This window comes from Mixophyes fleayi, chromosome 10 (genome assembly GCF_038048845.1).
Source record: "Mixophyes fleayi isolate aMixFle1 chromosome 10, aMixFle1.hap1, whole genome shotgun sequence".
Lineage (NCBI taxonomy): Eukaryota > Metazoa > Chordata > Amphibia > Anura > Limnodynastidae > Mixophyes > Mixophyes fleayi.
The window spans coordinates 12,893,499-12,915,262 of NC_134411.1; the positions used below are offsets into that span (position 1 = coordinate 12,893,499).

At 39.2% G+C, this 21,764-nt stretch overlaps 1 protein-coding gene across 3 annotated transcripts in view; it reads left to right on the forward strand.

The window, feature by feature from the left end:
• Positions 1–21,367, forward strand: part of B4GALNT4 (beta-1,4-N-acetyl-galactosaminyltransferase 4) — a 45,430-nt gene extending 24,063 nt beyond the window's left edge. For all 3 annotated transcript variants that reach the window (XM_075187869.1, XM_075187870.1, XM_075187871.1), the window contains exons 9-21: positions 3,254–3,332; positions 4,932–4,998; positions 5,090–5,224; positions 5,416–5,525; positions 5,703–5,803; positions 5,978–6,054; positions 7,918–9,031; positions 9,281–9,570; positions 11,330–11,483; positions 14,001–14,073; positions 14,178–14,331; positions 14,554–14,680; positions 19,849–21,367. In XM_075187869.1, the coding sequence (XP_075043970.1) occupies positions 3,254–3,332; positions 4,932–4,998; positions 5,090–5,224; positions 5,416–5,525; positions 5,703–5,803; positions 5,978–6,054; positions 7,918–9,031; positions 9,281–9,570; positions 11,330–11,483; positions 14,001–14,073; positions 14,178–14,331; positions 14,554–14,680; positions 19,849–19,966 (2,599 nt within the window). In that variant the 3' untranslated portion in view covers positions 19,967–21,367. The remainder of the gene's footprint in view (positions 1–3,253; positions 3,333–4,931; positions 4,999–5,089; positions 5,225–5,415; positions 5,526–5,702; positions 5,804–5,977; positions 6,055–7,917; positions 9,032–9,280; positions 9,571–11,329; positions 11,484–14,000; positions 14,074–14,177; positions 14,332–14,553; positions 14,681–19,848) is intronic.
• Positions 21,368–21,764: the final 397 nt, after the last annotated feature.

Below are 21,764 nucleotides of genomic sequence, written 5' to 3' on the forward strand. Positions count from 1 at the left end.
ATATATATATATATGTATGTGTATATATATATGTATGTATATATATATATGTATGTATGTATGTATATAAATTAGTAGCTAACTCATTACAAGTAAAATGCCTATTAGCCAGCTTGTCTTTGTTGTCAAATACTGGCTTCGCTTGCTCTTTAAAAGTGTCCGAATGGGGGCTGCTTAAGCCTAGTTAGCCGATGGCCTTGGTCTGTTAATATGTGAGGTCCATTGTCCGCTGTACTAATTGTACCATAGGATGTGATCATTTATCTGGAGGAAAAAAGGACACCCCTAGACCTTCACAATTTTCAATACAGGAAAATGAAGGAATTGAGAGCAAGTATAATTTAATTTCAGACAAATAGGAAGAGAAGATAGCTGCCCTTACTTTGATTAGTATGTACTCATCCAATGACAGGGAAAACACAAACTTAAAGAACCATCTGAATTTCAACCAACCACAATGTAATTAAAACAATTTTATTCAGTTATTATAAAACATATTAAAAACAATAAATCATTATTAAAATAAAACACCTTATTTGACAGACCAAGCTTTTAAAAGTGGAATCCATATTGGAGGTTCATTTATTCTGTGTCTATTTTAACTGACTATTCCCTGGTCCTTTTGAGCAGTGAGTGCACCTCTGGAATAAGATTAATAAAATTACTAAATGGAGTTAGATGTTTAACAGACCAACATTATTTCTGTTAAACAAGGTGGATTATTTTAATGTTGATTTATTGTGTTTAATATGTTTTATAATGAATAAAAATGTTTTAATTATATTGTGGTTGGTTGCAATTTAGATCAGAGAATAAGCTCCCTTGGTTCTTTTAAAAAAAAAAAAAAAAATTCCATTCATCTGGAGCACTGGACAGATTATGGCAACAGACATTTTTGGTCTGATCACAACGCCCTCAAATACCTACTCCCTCTTCTTTAAGGAAATTGACTTTCTCTAATTATCTATCCTGTTTTATCAATGGAGAGAGGAGAGAAGGAGATGTGAAGATTGAGAAATTGTATTGGTGCATGGGGATTAATTGAGAAGGCACACAGAGCAGAACAGATGATAAGACCAATATTAACCCGTGTTTATGGTTAATTAGTGTTTATGGTCCTGCTGCGCGATAGTTTCATTTCACACTGATAATTTCACTCCACTTTAATACTGGGGAATATAATCTGGAATCTGCATTATGTACATTGTACTGGACTACACAACATAGCAATTCTTAATTAAGTAGATTGTTTGCTTTTCTTTCTTTTCCTTCCTTACAAATTTGGAATAGTCTAAAATCTTGACACTGTTTTTCCACTTCCTGTTTTGCATAAAGTCACCGTCTTTCTGTTTTTTAGGGAGAGTGTAACTCCGTGTACAGTGTGTTGGAAGACTAGGGTTTTGTTAGAAAGCTATTGTGACAGTGGGGTGACATTTTTGAGATTTTTTTTTTTATTAATATACATGTTGGTAAAATACGCCCCTTTTTAAGATAGGGTTTTTGTAGCGTTGTGCATGTCAAATAGAGATGTGTGCTCTGTATACTCAAAGTGGCTTCACTTGAGAGTACAAATATGGCTGATTTATCCATTCTGTATCACTATTAACCCTGGCACCACTCTCATTATAAAGTTTAATCGGTCTGAGCGGTGCCAGAGGCTGTAATGGAATAGTTTTAAACATCCTGCTCCCACCTACAAATCTTAACTAGCCCTAGTGCTACCAGCCTAGGCTGGCACTTGCAAAATCGGGGGATGGGGGGGGGGGGGGGGGGTTGTACTCACGAATATTCAATTACCATCACCAGGCTTTGAGAGCCAGGGAAACCCGTAGTGTGGATTGCCCACGGATAGCGTTCAGGCCGTGGGACATCCCAATGTTTTTTTTATATATACATATACATATATTTTTATTTTGCCAAACCAAGAATTTATATGTGCACTAAAGAATGAAAGGGGGTAGTTTAAGGGTGTTTTATTTCAAATAAAATTTATTTTTAAGTGTGTGTGTTATTTATAATTTTCCATGGTGCACTACAGGTCTCAACAGGTCCTAGGTGCAAGGCCTGGCACTTGTGGCTCTCCAAATAACAGCATGCCCTGGCAGCCGTGGGTATATACAAGCGCCAGCATGCCCAAACACTTAATGGCAGCCTGGGCATGCTGGGACCTGTAGTGCACCAGGGACAGAATATGTTTTTTATTACTTAATTATTGCCCTAGAGGTGTGGGAAAAGCCCTAGTGCTGTTCTTCTTCTTTTTTTTTTTTTTTTGTCATGCAAACCCCATCTCACTAGGGAATCCAGCCCTATGCTGACCAGCCTGGGACTGGATTATCATTATAGCAGGGTAACCCCCCCCCACGCTGCAGGTTTCCCTGCTATAGTGCCACCATCCCAGGCTGGAAAACCCTATTGCAGGCATTTGTAAATTTGGGGGGACCCCACGCTTTTTGTCCCCCCAATTTTGCAATTTCCAGCTTAGGCCAGCAGCACTAGGGCTAGTTAAGATTTATAGGGGGGAGGGGGAGAGACATGCTGGGTTTGTTTGTTTGTTTTTAATTATTATTATTATTATTATTATTATTATTATAATTGTTATTGTTTAATGATCTGCCTTGTGGAGTCAGCAGTGCAGTAAATAAATTAAGCGATGTCACTGAGGGGGCCGGACATTTAAAATGGATACAAGTGTGTTGTATGTAAATGGTCACCTCCTGTTGAACCTCAACGTCATATTTGTGGCTCAATGTGATTTAACCCATGCATGTGATAGAAAAGGGGCGTATATGGGGTAGCATATCGGAGAAAAGTTGGTGAGCATATGTTATTTGCAGAGGGTGAGGTGTTAGAAAAGCTGTTGGGCAGATGAGGTGACATGTGGAAGAAAAGCTGGTAGGCATATGGGATGCTATGTGAGAGGAAAGCTGGTGAGCACAGGTGGCATGCGAGGATATGGGGTGACAAGTGAGAGGAGATCTGTTGGGTATATAGTGTGATTATACTTACACACCATCTAAAATTTAAGAAAACTATTGAAACTCTTCCACTCAAACTACAAAAATCTATGAAATTACAACTATTAAGTATTCCTTGCGGCATACATAAATGGTATGCGATCAGATCTTGTGGTTAGTTGACAATTCAGCACGGTCATGGGATGAAATTGCTGTCATTCACGAAATGGTGAATGTGGGTGAGTAATTTTATGTGTATTTATTAATTCTCTATGTCCTGGATGTGTTCTACCTGTTAGATTGATGAGTTCCCGTCGTTATTACTTTGAGCTTCTTCACAAGCAGGATGATCGAGGCTCGGACCACGTGGAAGTAGCAGTGAGTATCCTGATCTAAGCACTGTAGAAGTGGAAATTGTCAGAGAAAATAGGTTCCTTTAATGGGTTGACCTCCTTCCGATGGCTTTTCAACTTTTTGCCTTGTATATGCCCTCCTGTAACTTTTATGAATGCATTGCTTTTTATCTTCTGTGTTCATTCTGTCCTTTTCTTTTATGTCATATCTTATTGTTAGTTTTGCTTATTTGCATTGCCCTTGTACATGACCCAACACTGTTATATCAATACAGTTGTATCCATTGCACAGAGCTGATCTGTGTCATATCCAAATTAGATGTGAACAAGGCCATTAAAGCACAAGGCCAGTGTTAGCTGAGTTTTTGTTAATTAAATATGCCCTCCCAGCAAATCTAATAAGTTGCTTAAAGCTCGTGCTGCGTCTCTTTGTGCAGGAGGGCTTAGTCCGTCTATAGGGCTATAATAAAGCTTTACGGAAGCTCCGTCATTTCTGCAGGAAGAAAATAGCATGATTTTGAGCCTGCTCTCTGCTTCTGTTACCAGGTTGTCCAGGGAACAAAAGCTCCACTAAAGGTGGAAATGTCCTTTAAGCTATAGGCGCTATACCCACGAGTGGGAGTGCAGTTTTTGGGGAAAAATCATTTTACAATTGGAGTCCCTTCAAAAATTGGAGTAACTATGTATGTTTCAAATGATTTTCCCTGTGTGTGAGTTTGACCAGTAAGTTCAGAATTTTATGCCTCTATTGATGCTTTCCCAGTATACCTTATCTAATTTCACATGTATCACTGCCCCCACAAATGTGTAATTGAAAGGATAAACCTGGTGGTAAATAGTTGTGTTAATTGTGTGTATGTGAATAATAATGTATTTGAGTGAGAGATGCTAGCCAGAATGTACTGAGAAATGTTAATACGTAGTACAGATATGTATGGTATGGGAATGTATATAGCAAAGCAAGTACTTATACTCTTGGAAAGATTACTGAATCTGCATTTGCACTGAAGTCCATTTCTTCGATTGTCCACTGAGGGAATAAATACATGCACAAGTGGCGGGCTAATGCAGGCATAATAAAACAGAAAAAAAGATCATGGAGAAAAATGATGTGGCAGCAGCAGAATGCTAGAGGGGTTATTGCAACACTGTCTTCTTTATTTGAATGCGTTTATGGAAAACACACAACCTTTTAAGGAATATTTCTCTTGGTACGTATCCCTGTCATGGGAAGGAATTCCTTCCTCCCGTTAAGCTACAGATGAAAGAGCAATATTCTTCTGAAACCACTATTTATTCCCTGCTGTATAATTTCCATGCCCCGATTGAAAATTTAGGATTGCAGGATGCTGCTTGCAGTTTTCAGCACCTGTAACACACTGATCAGATTGAGAGATGATCCTATCTTTCTTATAGTATAACTATATGTATGGATATTATAATATATTATTATGTAAATTAGCACACACCTACCACTTTTGTCTTCCTGCCTTGACTTCATCAATTGTCAGCCCTTTCTCAGTTACCTTTACAGTTCTAGAGCATACGGTAGGCAGGCATAGACAGTGCTATGAAGTCACCTGCAGTCATCTTCACTGTACTAATAGTTGTGTATGCATTATAGTGGCGCCTGTCTCTCCCAAGCATGAAGTTTGAGATTCTGGACTCCCCGCACTTGTCTCTATACACAGGTAAAAAGATGGTATATGGGTTTGGCGTTTTGCAGTATTATTAATTATTAATCTGCTGAGGACTACCTGACAAGTTCTTTTTTTGTTACAGATGAGACATCCTATAAAATGAATGAGATCTCTCACATCCCACGCACACTCTCCAGTGTGATCAACCACCGTTTAATCAGAGAGGAACCCACAGTGGATATCTTGAAACAGGACCCCCGGGACACTTTCTTTATAAGTAAGTGTCACAGATGGTGGGAGTGGGAATTATCACACACCTTAATGAGGCCTCCAAACAGGACAAAATGCATTGTAATCAGTGAAGTGAAAATAGCGCATGTTGCAGTAGGTTCCTGTACCAGACCCTTAGATACTGCGCCACCATCTGCTGCTTGGAACTTAGCTGTTAATGTGGATATCTCTCTCCAGCCCCTATGATTGAAGAGTCCAGAGTGGAGAATGTGCTGGTCCCCTGTGCATACAACCCCACCTATGTGGTTAAGGATTTTCCCATTGCACGTTACCAAGGGCTACAGTTTGTAAGTAGACACAGAATATCTTTAACCACGCTGACACTCCATCACCTTTTATCTTAGAGCTTAGCACAGAGATGTGTTGTCTCAGCCCACTGTAATAAATCTGCACTCTACTACTTTAAATTTTAATATATTCTTGTCCTTTTTGTTTTCCTAATTAAATATTTTAATTGTATGCAGGTTTACCTTACTTTTGTCTACCCAAATGACTTTACACGTCTTACCCATATGGAAACGGAAAACAAATGTTTCTATCGAGAGTCCCCAGTCTACTTGGAGAAGTAAGTTCTGTTCTTCTGCATGATTAGCAGCTGTACAATGTACTCTGCATTGCTCGCTACCACCCTGAACTGACCAAATTCTGCAACCTCAGCCCTGCACCCCTCATGCCTCTTGTCATTTCTAACACACCAACAGCACAGCAGGTTTTAATTTTGTGTCCTCTTCTGTCCAAGGTTTGGATTCTATAAATATATGAAGATGGATGATGAGGATTCTCCCCAAATGCCATTCCTGTTCTTTAACCATCCGCGTATGTACAGAATATCTCCCTATCACTGCACTCTGATCTCTGCACTGCTTTCTGCAATTCACTCGGAACCACACTGTATTGATATATACAAGAATTTCTTGTATATTAACCCCTTTATAATTATTTTACCTTTTTGCAGGAACGTCTATGATTAATTATTAGCTAATTTCTTAACGATTGTTTGTGGTCTTTGCAATTTAATTTCATGGTGTTTTTTTTTTTTATTCTGATACATGCATAAAATGTGTCATCTTCCAAGCCCTTGCTATAGTTTTAAAACTTGCCCTGAAGACATCTGAAGAATATCAGTTTTTTAAAATAATTTCGTTTGGCAGAATGTGGAGTATAATTTTAAGTTTTATTTCTCCTTAGATCAACTTCTTAAAATAAGTCACTGTAGCAATTGTAGATGGAAACAAATTGAGGAATAGGTAGGAATCCGCTATGTATCTGGAATCATGATTTTCTTTTGGCATGGATACAGTCAGACATGTAGAGCCATAAACTTGCAAATGGCTGTTTTGGCTTTGAAAGTTCTCAGCAGTGCAAAATATAGTGAAATGGCTTCTGCTGCATTTGCCCTGGAGCGTAACCAAATAGGCTCATAGTCAAGTGGGGTAGGAGCAGGTTGTGTGAATAAAGCTGGTTCTTATAACTAGAAGTGAGCATGTTTATACCTTCCTTTATAAGAAGATTCTTACTGAATAATTTTTAACAGCGAGCTCTTGGAGTTCTTCTAAACCCTTATCTCTATAACTCTAATAACTGAATTGTTCCAGGCCCAGCTTAAGCCCAGTTTATAAATACAGATAAAAACAGTGTAACATTTTTTTAAAAAAAAGTACATAAGCTAGTAAAATATTTAACACTGTATAAAGGACACACAGGGTGGAAATGTGGTCTTGTCACAAAGGTGTTACATTCAATATTATACAAATTAGCCTAAAATGCTAATGATGTCAAGCATCTATTTTACATAATCGATACACAACTAATACCCTGCCTTCAATGTGGACTTCTATCAATATAGAACTACTGTGAGATACTGGGAAGAGTGGATGCTGAAAAATAACTATTAATAAAATAAAAAGCCAAAGGTGACCTATATTTTTATCATCATACTCCTACTATAAGTAAAATCTGTAATTGTTCGGACAGAATAATGCATTGGTTTTGCTGATAGAGGCATTGTGTGGCAGGACTTTTGATTAAATAGATGTATAATATTCTGAAAGTGTTCTACGGAATAACTTCCAACACTATTATTATTATTAATAATAATAATAATAATAATAATATAATATTATTATTATTCATTTATAAACCACAAACATATTATGTAGCGTGGAGGAGATCATATTGCAAATAAATAACATAAAATGACATGAAACAGAAGGTAAATATGATCTTGCCAAAGGAACTTACAATCTAAAAGGTGTGGGGAAATGATTGATACATAAGGTAATAGTATAACAATCATAGTTGGTGGTGGGGAAAGTGTGTGTGGCTACTATAAGCCAGAAACATTATCGGCCACTAATATAAAAGCTACTGTTGGCACCAGGGATGTGGCATGTCTGTGCACCTACTGGTGGTGGTGTAAGGTTGGGATGAGGGAAGACTGTGGAAGGTGAGACATGTATGGGGAAACAGTCACTATAGAAATGTCAAGATTGTCCGCTGCTAGAAACCATGACTATCCTTTACCATTCACCTTAGCTGATCCGCCTTCTCTTCTAGTTTTGGAAAAGTATTTCACTCTTCTTTATGATCCTGTGGTCATCCAACAACTCAGAGTGTTCTATCTTAGTGACTTCTCCTGATCTTGCCTAAATTCACCATACTTTCTTTGTTTTCCCTCAGACTTCATGGATGAAGATGAGGAGGAGTCACTGTTGCCGGGCATTTCACTAAAGAAAAAGATCGGAGTAGAGGAGACGAGTGATGCCATGTCACCCAGCCCTGTGGGTCATGGGCACACCAATATCCCTTACAATGACTCCCTAAAATCTATGTCTATAATAGATGACATCATAAGGACCTCGCACAGAACTCTTTTGTGGGCACCCAGGGAAAGCCCACCTTCTCCACACCGAGGGCATAGGAAACCGTTAATTTCATTGCTGGGTGGGCAAGGAATGGGCGATGATCCAGAACCCACAGGGGGGAAATCTACTTTCAGAACAAAAATCGGAGAAGAAAGTGATATTGACCTTAGGACAAAAGGGAAGAAGTCTGATAGTAGACCAAAGGTCAGAGGAAAAAATAGACATGGGAAATTAGAGGAGCAAGCATATGCAAGATCAGAAGTTACAGAGAAGCAAGACAATCTAGAAGTAAAGCCCAGTGAGGAAAGCAACTTAGAAGTCACCACCAGAAAGGGAAATGTAAAACAGAAATCAAAGGACAAATCTGGTGTTGCAAATAAACAAGAATCAGACAAAGTATATGTGACACGCCTCCTCTCTGGAGTTCGAAAGACCCGAAGTCATGTCTTCCCAGGGGTTTTGCTGCCTAAACCTAAACCCCGTAGAACATCCAGACTTCGTGAGTACCCTCATATACCAACACCTCCAAAAAACCCACATGGGGAAAGACGATCTAGACCCTGGACACCGCCTGATACCTCAGAACTTGGACTTTTCAGTTGGGAAGGCCAAACTGAAGTCCCTGGAATCTCCCTCCCTACCTCGCCTAGTCTTCCTGGTGGCCACCCCTCTCTCAGCCTGTCTTCGGAAGCCCCAGCAGAAGAATTGCAGGACTACAGCTATGAAGATGCAGAGCCACGACAAGCCTGGCCAGAGGATGCCATCAATTGGCAACGTACATTTAGTGTTGGAAATGTTGATTTTGAGATGCTGAGGTCAGACTGGAATGATCTTCGCTGCAATGTGAGTGGTAATTTGCAGCTCTCCGAGGCCGAAACTGTAGATGTGGTGGCTCAGTACATGGAAAAACTCAATGAGAAGAATGGAGGGTGAGAGAAATGCTTGCTGCAATGGATAGTCCTTTTCTCCTATATTGAATACCCTCTATCTTGTATTGTACATATGTTTATTTTGGGTTTTTTCTCTATTTATTCCTTTCTATACTTATTTCACAATTTTCATGTTTTCCTTTACATTATCCTAAATTCATAATCCTAATCACATAATCTCAAATTCATTTTCCACTACTTTTCTACTTCCTCCTATTTCTTATGTTTCCTATGGGTCTTCCTTTCCAGCATATATACTTTGCTTCGTATAGTCAGTGTGGAGAAGCGGCGTGACTCTGCCCGGGGTAACAGATACCTCCTAGAACTGGAGCTTGAGGAACGAGGCCGGAAGAAAGTGAGACTGGCTGAGTACGTGTATCTCCTGCTTCACCGTGGCACAGGTGGCGACAGTGATGAGAGCCCTCCTGCAGAACCACCTGAAATTTCTCCTAGTCCTTCCATCTACAGTAAACCAATCCTGTGCCGACCTGTCAGTCTGAGCTGGAATCCTCGTGCCACAGTGCACTTTGTAGTGCCTGGTGAGTATAGTGATAAGTTTGAGTTGGAAGGTTCTTTTTAAATTTAAATTATCCTAATCTTTTTCATTTCTCCACAATCCTAAATATCGTTGCAAAGATAATCATGTTACACTTTTTAGTGTCTCTTGTTAAAAGACAGTTGGTGGGGTGTTTAATCTTTGGGCTGCTGACAAAAGGAAGATGCTGTCTGACATTTTTCATTGGTTGTCAGGACCCAATTAGCTATACTACTCTTCTGATTGGTTGGACTTAAACTTATAGCTATAGAAATGAATAAAAATGATCCTTTAGAGTAGACTACAATCTTTAGCAAGCACTATAGTGGTGTAGCCGCCCTGCATTCACATGTGGGAGGTCCCTGCTTGTGTAATACCAAAAATGGTATATTCCTGGAGATTATAGTATCTCCAATGGAACAAGAGTAATTTCATTGTGCAAGCATTCTCTTCATAAAGAAGGTGAGGTTGGCTTCCAAAAGACTGATATCCTGATGTTCGCACTAACAGTATAACACAAGTGTAGGGCTGAAGGAACCTACTACATCTCCAACAGAGATTCAAGGTTCTTGGAATGAAGGACTACCGGGATTATGTACCATCTAGTTAGTCATGTTTAATCTCTTGAATTTTAATGTAGAATGTATGTATTGAGAAGTAATCTTTTATCCCAGTGCCTGGCAAGGACTATTACAGTTGTGGTTTGCATGCCTTTGCTCTGACAGATTGAAAGTCACATTTTATTTAGCAGTAGCTTCCATGCACATAGTCTACGTTTTGGAATAAACCCAAATGCCATTCTCTGGCTAAGAACAATCCGAGACAACATTTGCAGAGTCTTGTGATGGCAATGCAGGCAGTCAGTATACATATGGCAGGGGTAGAACTATATAGACTGAATAGGTTGTGTGATTGATTCTTTTCTGGTGTTGTGTCCTTTGTTACTAAGCAATGTAAAGCAATTAGATCATAACACAGGTCAATAGGCAATAAACCGTTTTAGACTTTCCTCTACTCCTCTCTGTTCCAGCTTTGTGTCTCGGGGTGTTTATTTAAGAAAGTGAGAGTGTAGCCTTGGCTCTGACAGAAGGAAAGTCACATTTTATGTAGCAGGGGCTTCTATGCTCATAGTCTACATTCTGGAATAAACCCTTGTTACTTTCTCTGTATCTTCCCATTCAGCCTCGCATATATATCATTTGATGTTGTCCTCATTACTGGAGCTTTTGCCATTTCCTTCATATTCAGACATTTATTTTGCGCATATGCACTCACAATATATAGTGACCCTTAAAGGGATATTCTGATAAAAATCGCTCTGATCCAAAGTCCATCAAATATTTTTTCTAAAAGTACTGTTTGCCAGTTCCATGCAAGCATGCTACCATTTTTTATAATTTGGCTACAGGCGGCAGTGTTCTGTGTTTATGGGGGAGATTCAATAAGCTGCATCTTCAGAACCTCCACAGAGACACCTTGCTCCGATGTTCTGGCTGGAATCTCCATTCATTTTTCTTCGCACCCCATAGAGGTGATGTCCGGTGGCACATCTCCGGCAATTGGATGCCCGCCCCTATGGATGCTATTTCACCTTGCAGAGCTTATAGCATCTGTCTTCTATTAATACATACAAATATGCAAAGTACTCTTTGTTTAATAAAATATGCTCCTATATTTTTCTTTCTACTGAAAAATAAATTGAAATCCTGTTTATTAATATAGTTTTTATTACCCCCCCATTCACTCTTTCTATCTCATTGCAGTCAAGAACCAGGCTCGCTGGGTCCAGCAGCTAATCACCGATCTCGAGTACTTGTACTTAAAGACTCGAGATGACCAATTCAGCCTCATTCTGGTGGATTACGACAGTGAGGATATGGATGTAGAGCAGGCTTTGCGACGTGCAAAATTGCCAAGGTACTTGCATATATGTTATACAATAAACCATAATATACCAACAAATATATATTTTACTTAACAATCTGTTGTCCAGATTAATAGTGTTGAAGTTACATTTATGGGCTGATTCAATTCAAGGTTATGGGTCACCGGACATCACTGCGATGTCCAGCTTTCCGCATTTCCGGGTACTACGGTACCCCAGCATCGCACCCCTGTTCAAGGAAAAATTCGGCAATATTGCTTTGACGTTCCAATGGCACCTGTCTTAGGGTGGAATATATTAGGGAGCAAGTGACCAGTTCGTTCCTAGTTGATGTTTTGGAAGCAGGAAAAATGGACAAGTGTAAGGATCTGAGCGACTTTGACAAGGGCTAAATTATGATGACTAGACAACTGGTTCAGAGCTTCTCCAAAACAGTAGGTCTTGTGGGGTGTTCCCATCATGTTGATGACTGGGTGTGTGTGTGTGCGTCGTTTACCTGGGACGGAGATGGTACCAGGATGCACTATGGAAAGAAGGAAAACCAGCGGAGGCAGTGTGATGCTCTGGTTAATTTTCCGCTGGGAAACCTTGGGTGCTGGCATTCATGTGGATGTTACTTTGACACGTGCCACCTACCTAAACATTGTTGCTGATCAAGAACTCTCCTTCGGCAACAGTATTCCGTGATGGCAGTGACCTCTTTCAGCCTTGCCACACCGCAAAAATTGTTCAGCAGTTGTTTGAGGAACAGGACAAAGTTTTGAAGGTGTTGACTTGGCCTCCAAATTCCCCTGATCTCAGTCCGATCTAGCATCTGTGGGATTTGCTGGAAAAACAAGCACAAGCCACGAAGGACCAACCTCAAGACTGAAAGCATCTGCCTCTAATGTCCAGATATCGCAGGACACATTCGGTGGTCTTGTGGAGTCCATGCCTCGGCGGGTCAGAGCTGTTTTGTCGGCATGTGGGGGACCTACACAATATAATACATTTAATGTTGTGGCTAATCAGTGTACATACACAAATCGCACACCAATGTCCATTTCATAGGAAGCCAATTAATGTACCAGTATATTTTTGGAGAGTGAGAGGGAAAAAAGAGCACCCATAGGAAACTCACTCAAGCACGGGGTAAACATACAAACCCGCACATACAATCTCCAGGTCTCCAGAACAACAACTATGTCATTGTGCAACCCATATTATCTATATAATATACCGACTGCTGCTAGATTAAGGATCAGTTATTGAACCGCCTAATGTCGTTTTGTTCCAAAGAACCAAAACAGAACTTTTTAACTAGCACTTGCGTATCTAATACAATGAGGTATTAAAATAAAGTTGGATGACCTAGATCAGGCCTGTCCAACCTGCGGCCCTCCAGGTGTTGTGAAACTACAAGCCCCAGCATGCTTTGCCAGTAGACAACCTGTTGATAGCTGGAAGGGCATGCTGGGACTTGTAGTTTGTCAACATCTGGAGGGCCGCAGGTTGGACAGGCCTGACCTAGATCATGGTTTTGCAACCGCTTTGTATCATGTGCCCCCGTGTAGTGGTAACTTTTTACCAAGTACCCCTTAATGTATGACCTGAGTGAATTTATACTGGGGCAATTTTTATGCATTTAAATAACATTTGCATATGCCTTCCTGTTTACTAATAAATGTAATGTTATGTTATGTTATATTTAACAGGCTAAGTTCTCCTTGCATCTATCTGAAGTACCCCTTGGGGTATATGTACCTATATGTATCTAAAATAACGCTATCTAATTAATAAGATTGTTTAGAAGTACAGGATAAGTTTGATTTACCTAAAACAAGTGTTTCAATTTGGGCACATTAAACAGTCATAATTAGACAGTTAAAATGTTCATTTTGGGGGTTTAGTGGTTCTTTAAAATATGAACCATGCCTGCCTACTTTTTGGTCCTCCCCTCCAGGAGCCTCCTAGTGTGGCTGTAAGACAACTGTACACCCAGGCTACTAGTGATTATCTTCTATCCACAATCTACCAGAATGTCTGATAATACTCAGATTGACTTGTGTTGGGATTGTCAGGCATCAGGTTCATTTCTAGGCCACACACACTGTAATATTGGCCGGTTGCCTGATAACTGTTCCGATATCATGTAGTGTGAAGCTAATTTTACTCTTTAGACACATGGAAAGACTAGGGCTGGGTTTAGCTGCATGCGATACTTGTTCTGTTCCCTCTGAAGTGAAGGCAGCAGGAACTGAATTTGGATCATGCTAAATCAAGTGTTCATTTTGCTCATTAGAGCATGTGCCTGTTGGAAAGAGCAGCGCATGCAGCACATATGGCAATGCATTGATTCCACAACATTCACATGGATTCTATTAAGCACAGAGATAAATGTTCCACCTCTTAATCTCATTTTCTGCTCCTCTAACTGGGCAGGGGAACAGAGCATATTGACGTCACTGGAACCACACACGATATCCCTTGTGTACAAACCCTTTTATGTTCTGTGCACAGAGGGGTTTGTACAATGTGGTACCTGTATTAACTTTTTATTTTCTGCTTAGTTATCAGTATCTGAAGAAAAGTGGAAATTTTGAGCGGTCAGCAGGACTACAAGCGGGAGTTGATACTATACAGGTTAGAGACAAATGTGATTTAATTAGTGGGTGTAATAATAATAATAATAATAACTGTTTTACATAGATGTCACCATCCTACAATTAATTTGTGTGTTTTTGCAGGACAATCATAGCATTGTGTTCCTGTGTGACCTACACATACACTTCCCTCTCTCTGTAATGGACAGTGTGAGAAAACATTGTGTGGAAGGGCGTCTAGCCTTCGCCCCCATCGTAATGAGGCTGAGCTGTGGAAGCTCCCCTTTGCAACCCAAAGGTGAGGACGTGTTTAAAATAAAACTGAATCTCCACAGCTCAAAAAATCTTGCTTAAACTTTTTGGATGGTCTGTAGAAATCTAAATACATTTCTCTTTAGTGGCTCCTAACTTCTACATAAATGTTCTACTAATGCTCTCCAACACTATATAATCATCTTCCCTCACCTGTCCGTGAAATATTTGTTTATCCCTTTATTTTCTAATGACTTTCTTTTCCCAGGCTACTGGGAAGTTAATGGTTTTGGCCTTTTTGGGATTTACAAATCTGATTTTGATCGTATCGGCGGTATGAATACAGAGGAGTTCAAGGACCGCTGGGGAGGAGAGGACTGGGAGCTGCTAGACAGGTGAGATGATGTATGATTTCTCAGACATGGAACACGTCAATATTGCAAAATTATTAACAGAACTATGTGTAGACCTAGATAAAATGAAAAGTGCACGGCAACTGTTGTGTGTTTTTAAAAAAAAGTTATTTATCAAAGTAATTTTTGCAGCTACACAGCGCTGAAATTCAGAGAGCCAAACTAAGAGAGGTTCCCAATTACATCTTTTTGTTAAGGTAGTCACAATAGTTTAATAAGGTGCACTCTCTATACCATTATAACCTTATATAGCTCGTTATGGGCCTGATTCATTAAGGAACGTAAGTCCCATTATGGGCCATATTTCAGTTAAAATTGCTCTGCACATGCTCAGAGACGGACTGTGCACCAGTGAGCGCATGTGAATGCAATTCATCCTACAACCCAAATGACACTTATGTCAGCCCGACATGTGAAGGGTGGAACAGCAGCGGCGAGGGGTATATGCACGTAAGCAATGTACAGTAAGGACGTGCCAAAATCCAGCATCACTCACATTCATCCAGTTTAAGCTCTGAGCATCTCTCGGGTATGTGATTCTTAGCCATATCGTTTGCACCAGCTACAGAGCAGGGTAAGTGCTGACTAAGAGTGATGATGGGCATGTATCATGCCAGAACACATGTTTGCAATTAAGGGCAACTGTAAAAATGCATTTTTATGTATGGTAGGCATCAATAATATCTTGATCATTTTTTAATGAATGTTAATTATATTATTAACAGGTGTCTGATGGGACTTTCTATTGCACATTTGCATTATGTGTATTCTGCAGTGTGCTGTAGAATTATACCTATTTTCAAATGGAAATGTTTCTTGAGATCCAATTTTAAAAAAAAACGCAAATTGCGTTCCTCAATGAATCATACCCTGTTTGCTGCAGGCATATCAGACTGGGACTTTGAGGCCCTCACCAATTATTCCCTTTTATATAGGTCACTGGTAAGACCTCCCCTTGAGCGCTGTATACTATTCTACAGGCTCATCCAAAATTACACTAATAAAAATAAAAGCAGTATATCGGAAGAAGAAAAAATAAATAAGTGGACAGACTTTTTTATATTTGAGGGAGGAAAGCTAGAAAGTAACGAAAGAAGATATTTCCTACAGGAAGAGCGATAGATCATCATCATCCTCATTATCATTTATTTATATAGCGCCACTAATTCCGCAGCACTGTTCAGAGAACTCATTCACATCAGTCCCTGCCCCATTGGAGCTTACAGTCTAAATTCCCTAACATACACAGACGGAGACAGACAGACCAGGGTCAATTTTATTAGCAGCCAATTCACCTACCAGTATGTGTTTGGACTGTGGGAGGAAACCGGAGCACCCGGAGGAAACCCACGCAAACACGGGAAGAACATACAAACTCCTCACAGATACAGCCATGGTCGGGAATTGAACGCATGACCCCAGTGCTGTAAGGCAGAAGTGCTAACCACTATGCCACCATGCTACCGTGATGGAATAGTCTCCAGCAGTAGAATCGTATAGTAAAATAATTCAGCCATGCATGTGACAAACAGTCTTAACAATAGCAATAAGATCTAAAAATATTTTTAAATGGTTTATAAAACACAGATGCACACACACAGAGCAGACAGGGTGTTTGTTTTAAGCTAGCAGTATCAAGAGTGAGTATTGTAATGTTAGATGGGTTTTCACTAGAATACACAGCAGTCCTCTCACATGAACCTTATTAACACATAGCAAGCCTCATACATTTAAGAAAATTTCAATAAGCAATAATCTTGCCATGTTTCTCGCAATATACAGTAAGCCTATCCCCTAAGGCTTACTTTCTGTGGTCGTCAAACTACAACTGCTGACCATGAATTACAAAAGGCCTTAACTCTGTGATACCTGATTAAATGCCTCTTAATATAACCGGCCCCTGGATAGCACAGTCACTCAGAAGAGGACTCCAATAAGAGCCTCCTGTTACCCACCACAGCCTTAAATATTAGCAGTTTGTGACTGTAAAATAAAAATACACTGAAGGCGTCTTTCAGCATTGATCACATCATTTGGCATCACAAAACTCTCAGGACTTTTTTTTTTTACAAATATATTTGGCTGCATTCTGAGAAGTACTGAACAGCATAGGCCCAAGAGTCTCCAAAGTGTTATATAGTGTAATTATTTTGGGACTCTGGAAATGCTTGCTTTGGCAGCTAGTGCTTGCTGATGAGCACAGTGTGATTGTGCTATGCCGTTACTTTAGTGTGAAATGCTTCTCTTTTTTTTTGTGCTTGGACATCTCCTGCATCTGGTCGTATGTATACCTAGAAATTTGGACACTCAAGACCCTTGTAGTTATGTCCCCTTTACTCCAGAATTGGGAGTTGGATGACAAGGTTTTCACTCCATCCTTGTATATTTATTCGGATGCAGATAAAAAATTACATGAAACTGGTCTTAAATTCTAACCTGTTTTCAAATAGGCAACTAAATGATGTCCTCCCTAATTTATCATTGGTTTTGTATCCAACAAAAAAAACGCAGCAATAAGTGCAGTATTTGTTTTTAAACCACACTAAACCAAACAAAAGAAGTGCCAAGTAACAAAGGTAGAATAAACAAAAGTTAGGTAGTTGAAAGAATATGGCAGAATAAACACACAAAAGGGCTCCAGGCTTAATATAACAACAAAAAAACCATGAGGATAAAAGTGCATGAAATGAGGAAACATAACATATTAGTCATCCACATTAATGTAACAATTAGCACTCTGAGGAGCCTCTTTGTGTGTTTATTCTGCCATATTTATTGAACTACCTAATTTTGTTACTTGGGGCTTTTTTTGGTTTGGTTAAGTGTGGTTTTCTATTGTGACTTGTGGCACTGTCTGTATATAAGGAGCGGACTTGTTGCAATTAAGAATACAGATATAATTCTTTAAATATTTTTTTAACCTTTTTTACTTATGGTTTTCAAAAGTAACAAATAAAACAGTTGGAGAATATTAAGAAATGAAGCTTCTGCCTTCTGTACCACGCTTAAGGATCTTGTAAAAATTCCCTTCCAACAAACTTACAAAAACAATACTGTTATAGTGTTAGAGAAGGGCTCCTTCTTTATAATGCAATAACATATAATTATTCTTTGGTAATGCACGTTTGTGTAGAAGAGTATACCTGGCAGTAAAGAGAAGGTGGTGTTATTAAGGTATTGAACTAAAGAGGAAGTAATGGATGTTTCTACATTCACACCCCCATGTTTAAAAAAATTAAATAAAAAAAAAAAAAAAACACATTTTATTTTTTTATATATAATTACATCTTGATTTATTTATTTTTTTAGGGGGAAAAATCTGTTCTCAAAGCAAAATATTATTTGTGCAGATACTTTTTTATAACAGTGCTATTTCCATGTACAAGATTTATAATATTCAAGTTTTTATTTATTGTTAAAGCCAAAAAATCACTCCCAAAACATTTTACTGTTTTTCTGGATAACTTGGCCACTCGAAACGCTGTTCCACTGCAGTTTATGGAAATCTAATTTCACATTGGCAGAGTAAGACCTAAAGTAGCTCCAAGTCATATAATTCTTTCCACTATGCAGAATAAATTGGGATTCTCTTGCTGCACTGAACACCTAGAGGTAAATAAAATGAGAGTCTAAATAGGGATCATTTGATAAAGAAATGCACATACAGGACTGATTTAGTGTCCTGCATGCTCCTTGGTGCATTACAGTAAGGGCATACAGGTGCAGGTGAAGCAGATGCCTCTTATTTTGAATTACATGAAATCTTGACATTTGCTGGTTACAAGAGTTGATGATGATTGTCATTTCTTTGCTCCAGAGAGGTTTATAAGCTTGATTTTAGATTGATGGAAATAGACATGGAAAGACAATGATGTAGTGCAATCTCTATTTTCCTGCCCATGTGTTTTATAATAAAAATATAAAGACCATATGCACTATACCGGTATTTCTCCATTGAGAACAATGAAACTTATTTGAACTTCTGTCTTCCCTTCATTCAGCTGTTAATAAATGTGTTCAGTGAACATGGATACCTCTGTACATAAGCCCTTAAGCTTACTTTTCAAAGCTTCTATTTGACATTTACCAGTTACCAGCTGAGACATTGAAAGCCTGTGTTGCCGTGCAACAATTTACTAACCCACACGATCAAATGCCAAATTCCGAAGCCAAGATTAATAAGAAAAACATGGTTTGTGAGATTTGAATAACTACCTATACAAAATATATACAGATATTTATTCAGCTAATAAAAACATCTGGTTTATTTAATGAAATTAAAATTATATTCAGAAATGGTATTCGTTAATTTCTACATTTTGTTGTGTCCATCTTACTGACTCCCAGAAAACGTGTGATTAATTAAGACTACAGAAAGCTAAATAATTGTTGGAACAGGGCATATCCTATGTCATTCCAAGTACCTCTGTCTGCACAAGTCCTCTTTCTAGGGCCAGGTTTAAGAAATGAAATAAAGGGGGGTAGAGGGTATATTTCTAGGGGTGTTCCTTTCTTAACCATTTCCACACTGCAAAAATAGCTTTTTACACTGGCTTTGAGACGGGGAAGAACAGGCCTTGTCTAATGCTTTTAATGGAGCACATTTTGCACCTTCCAGTTTGCGCGTATCTAGACCGAGCAGTGTTTAGGAGAAAAATGTCATTTTAGTTTAATTAAAGGGGTGGTTCTTAAGTGATAGGATGTTGGACTTTTGATGCTATGTGAAGTCTCTTCAGATTTCTGCCTCTCCACAAACCTAGGTTCTCTTCTGGTTTGTGAAGGCATCTGAGAGCTGATAAGATGATGGCAGCACGGCATACCATCTGTGTGCACCAGTGCAATCCAAGACTCAATTGTGCATCATAAATTATGTATAGTGTGTCTAAAGAGATTAGAACCCATGACATCACTGAAAGATTAATCATTAACAACCATGAGAATGCAGCTTTCAATTCACTAGGAAGCAGTGACATCACTGTTGACTGTTGGTTTAGCCTACACAATAGCTGCCACCACCAATTGTAGATGACTGGCATACTTCAACTCTACCTAATTGTCTTTTTTTTTTTATGCCAAGATGAAAGAGAAATGTTTGAACTAAAGTCTCTTCCTCCCATTAACTTCAGCTGTATCTCTGGAAATTCTTGCAGGGTGCTGCAGAATGGCTTAGAGGTCGAGCGACTGCGACTGAGGAACTTCTTCCACTACTACCACTCCAAGAGAGGCATGTGGAACACGCAGAGCCAGGAAACCGCTGCCAAGGACTGACGTGGTGATGAGTGACTCTGAGCCTAGTCCACTTTTGGATCCCTCCCCTTGGTTTGTGTTTGTTCAGAGGGGCTGGCTGTTATGTTTAATAACCATGGAATTGCCGGAGAAACCTGCAGAGTTTGGCCCTGCACATTCCACCCACTGCAGGCTGCTCTGGTTGAGCTCTGAGTAGGCTGTGATACTCTGCAGGAGATGACTAATGTGATCAACCATCCAACTTTTTCTACTTGAAAGGGGATAAGTGTCCTCCAAATTGTGTGCGAGCTGAGCATTGCTTCATAGTGACAGTACAGAACTGCTGAAAAATAGGAGTAAAACACTCAGGGTTCTGCTGCCAAAATGTGTTACTAATAGTGTTTGTTATGCACACTTGGAGCAGACTTATGCAGAAATAACACAAACCGACTTGTATTTGCACTAGACACAGGCTCAGTGCTATATCCGGCTGTACTTGAATTAAATTGTGATGCACTATTCAAACTGGCCATTGGGTGGCGCTGAGTGACACTCATAGGAATATAACTTACGGTACAAACTTGGCTCGTTAGATAGCACATCAGTATTTCTCTAAGGAAATCAGTGACCACAAGATGTCACTGCTTTGTAAACGTACCTTGTAATATACAGAGCAAGATAAAAGGGAAACGTTTCATAACACAATATGATCATATGTCCTGCTTGTGCTAGCATCTAAGTATCTACTATGCTACACACACAGCTCATAATGAAGACTGTATATTATCTACATTTGTGTCCCTGCACTAAATGCAGCCCTTTAATGTATATAAGTCATTGTACAAAATGCATATCAATAATCTGAGTGAACCTTATTTACCTCCTGATAAAATAATAATGTTTATTGTGGTTTAGGGAACAGTGAATACTAACAGGCTTATTTAATAGTGTCTTTTTAGTCAAATTTAATGCAAAACTGGAACTACTGATATGCACTTGATAACCTTATTTATAAAGAGGTCCAGAATGCCAATTCTAATGGTTGGGGGGGAAAAAAATATTTATTAAAAAGTCGGAATAAGATCTGTCATTAGATAAATAGGCCACATTGTTCAGTTGTATTTATGTACCAGGTTTTATAAATATGTCTGGGGATGTGCTTGGATGGGCGAGTGTCCCTATCAGGACTTGTTTTATAATGTAATGTCGTTCGACATGGAATCGGCTTGCCAGGGGGAAAATGGAACGAACAAATCGGTAGTCCCACACAAAACTCCCTCTAGGAGACACCCTGACACTCACTAGGACATCTCCTGCGTAGATCCAGCCATGCTCAGCAATTACAATGATTTCTATGAAATTAAAATGTAGCAAGAGGTTTTTAGAAGTTTTAAATATTTTTCTTTTTAAACTAAAATAAAACCGTTTTCAGTTTGGCTTTTATTTATGTCTCCTCTTGGATTGTGTGCTTGTATGGGGAATTTATTTTATTCAGGATCATTTTAATTTGGTACTATGTTCATAAATCAGAGCATCTTGACTGTGTTCTAAAACCATATCAATGAGCATATATTTACGTGGCTAAAATCCACTGATGAATGGGTTGTTCATGTGCTGTGCAGTGCTGAACACGGCCACCTACTTCAGTCAGTATTGCTGGGTTGAGCTCTTATTTGACTTTGGTTGGGTCATCATTCCACAAGATTATCCTGCATACCGGATCAAATTTGATCCGATCACATTTTGATTGGATATTATGAGCTCACACTTGGCTACAATAATTCTACGGTGTGATGAAATAGAACAATCAACCTCAAACCCTGTCTGAGCAGCTTCAAGG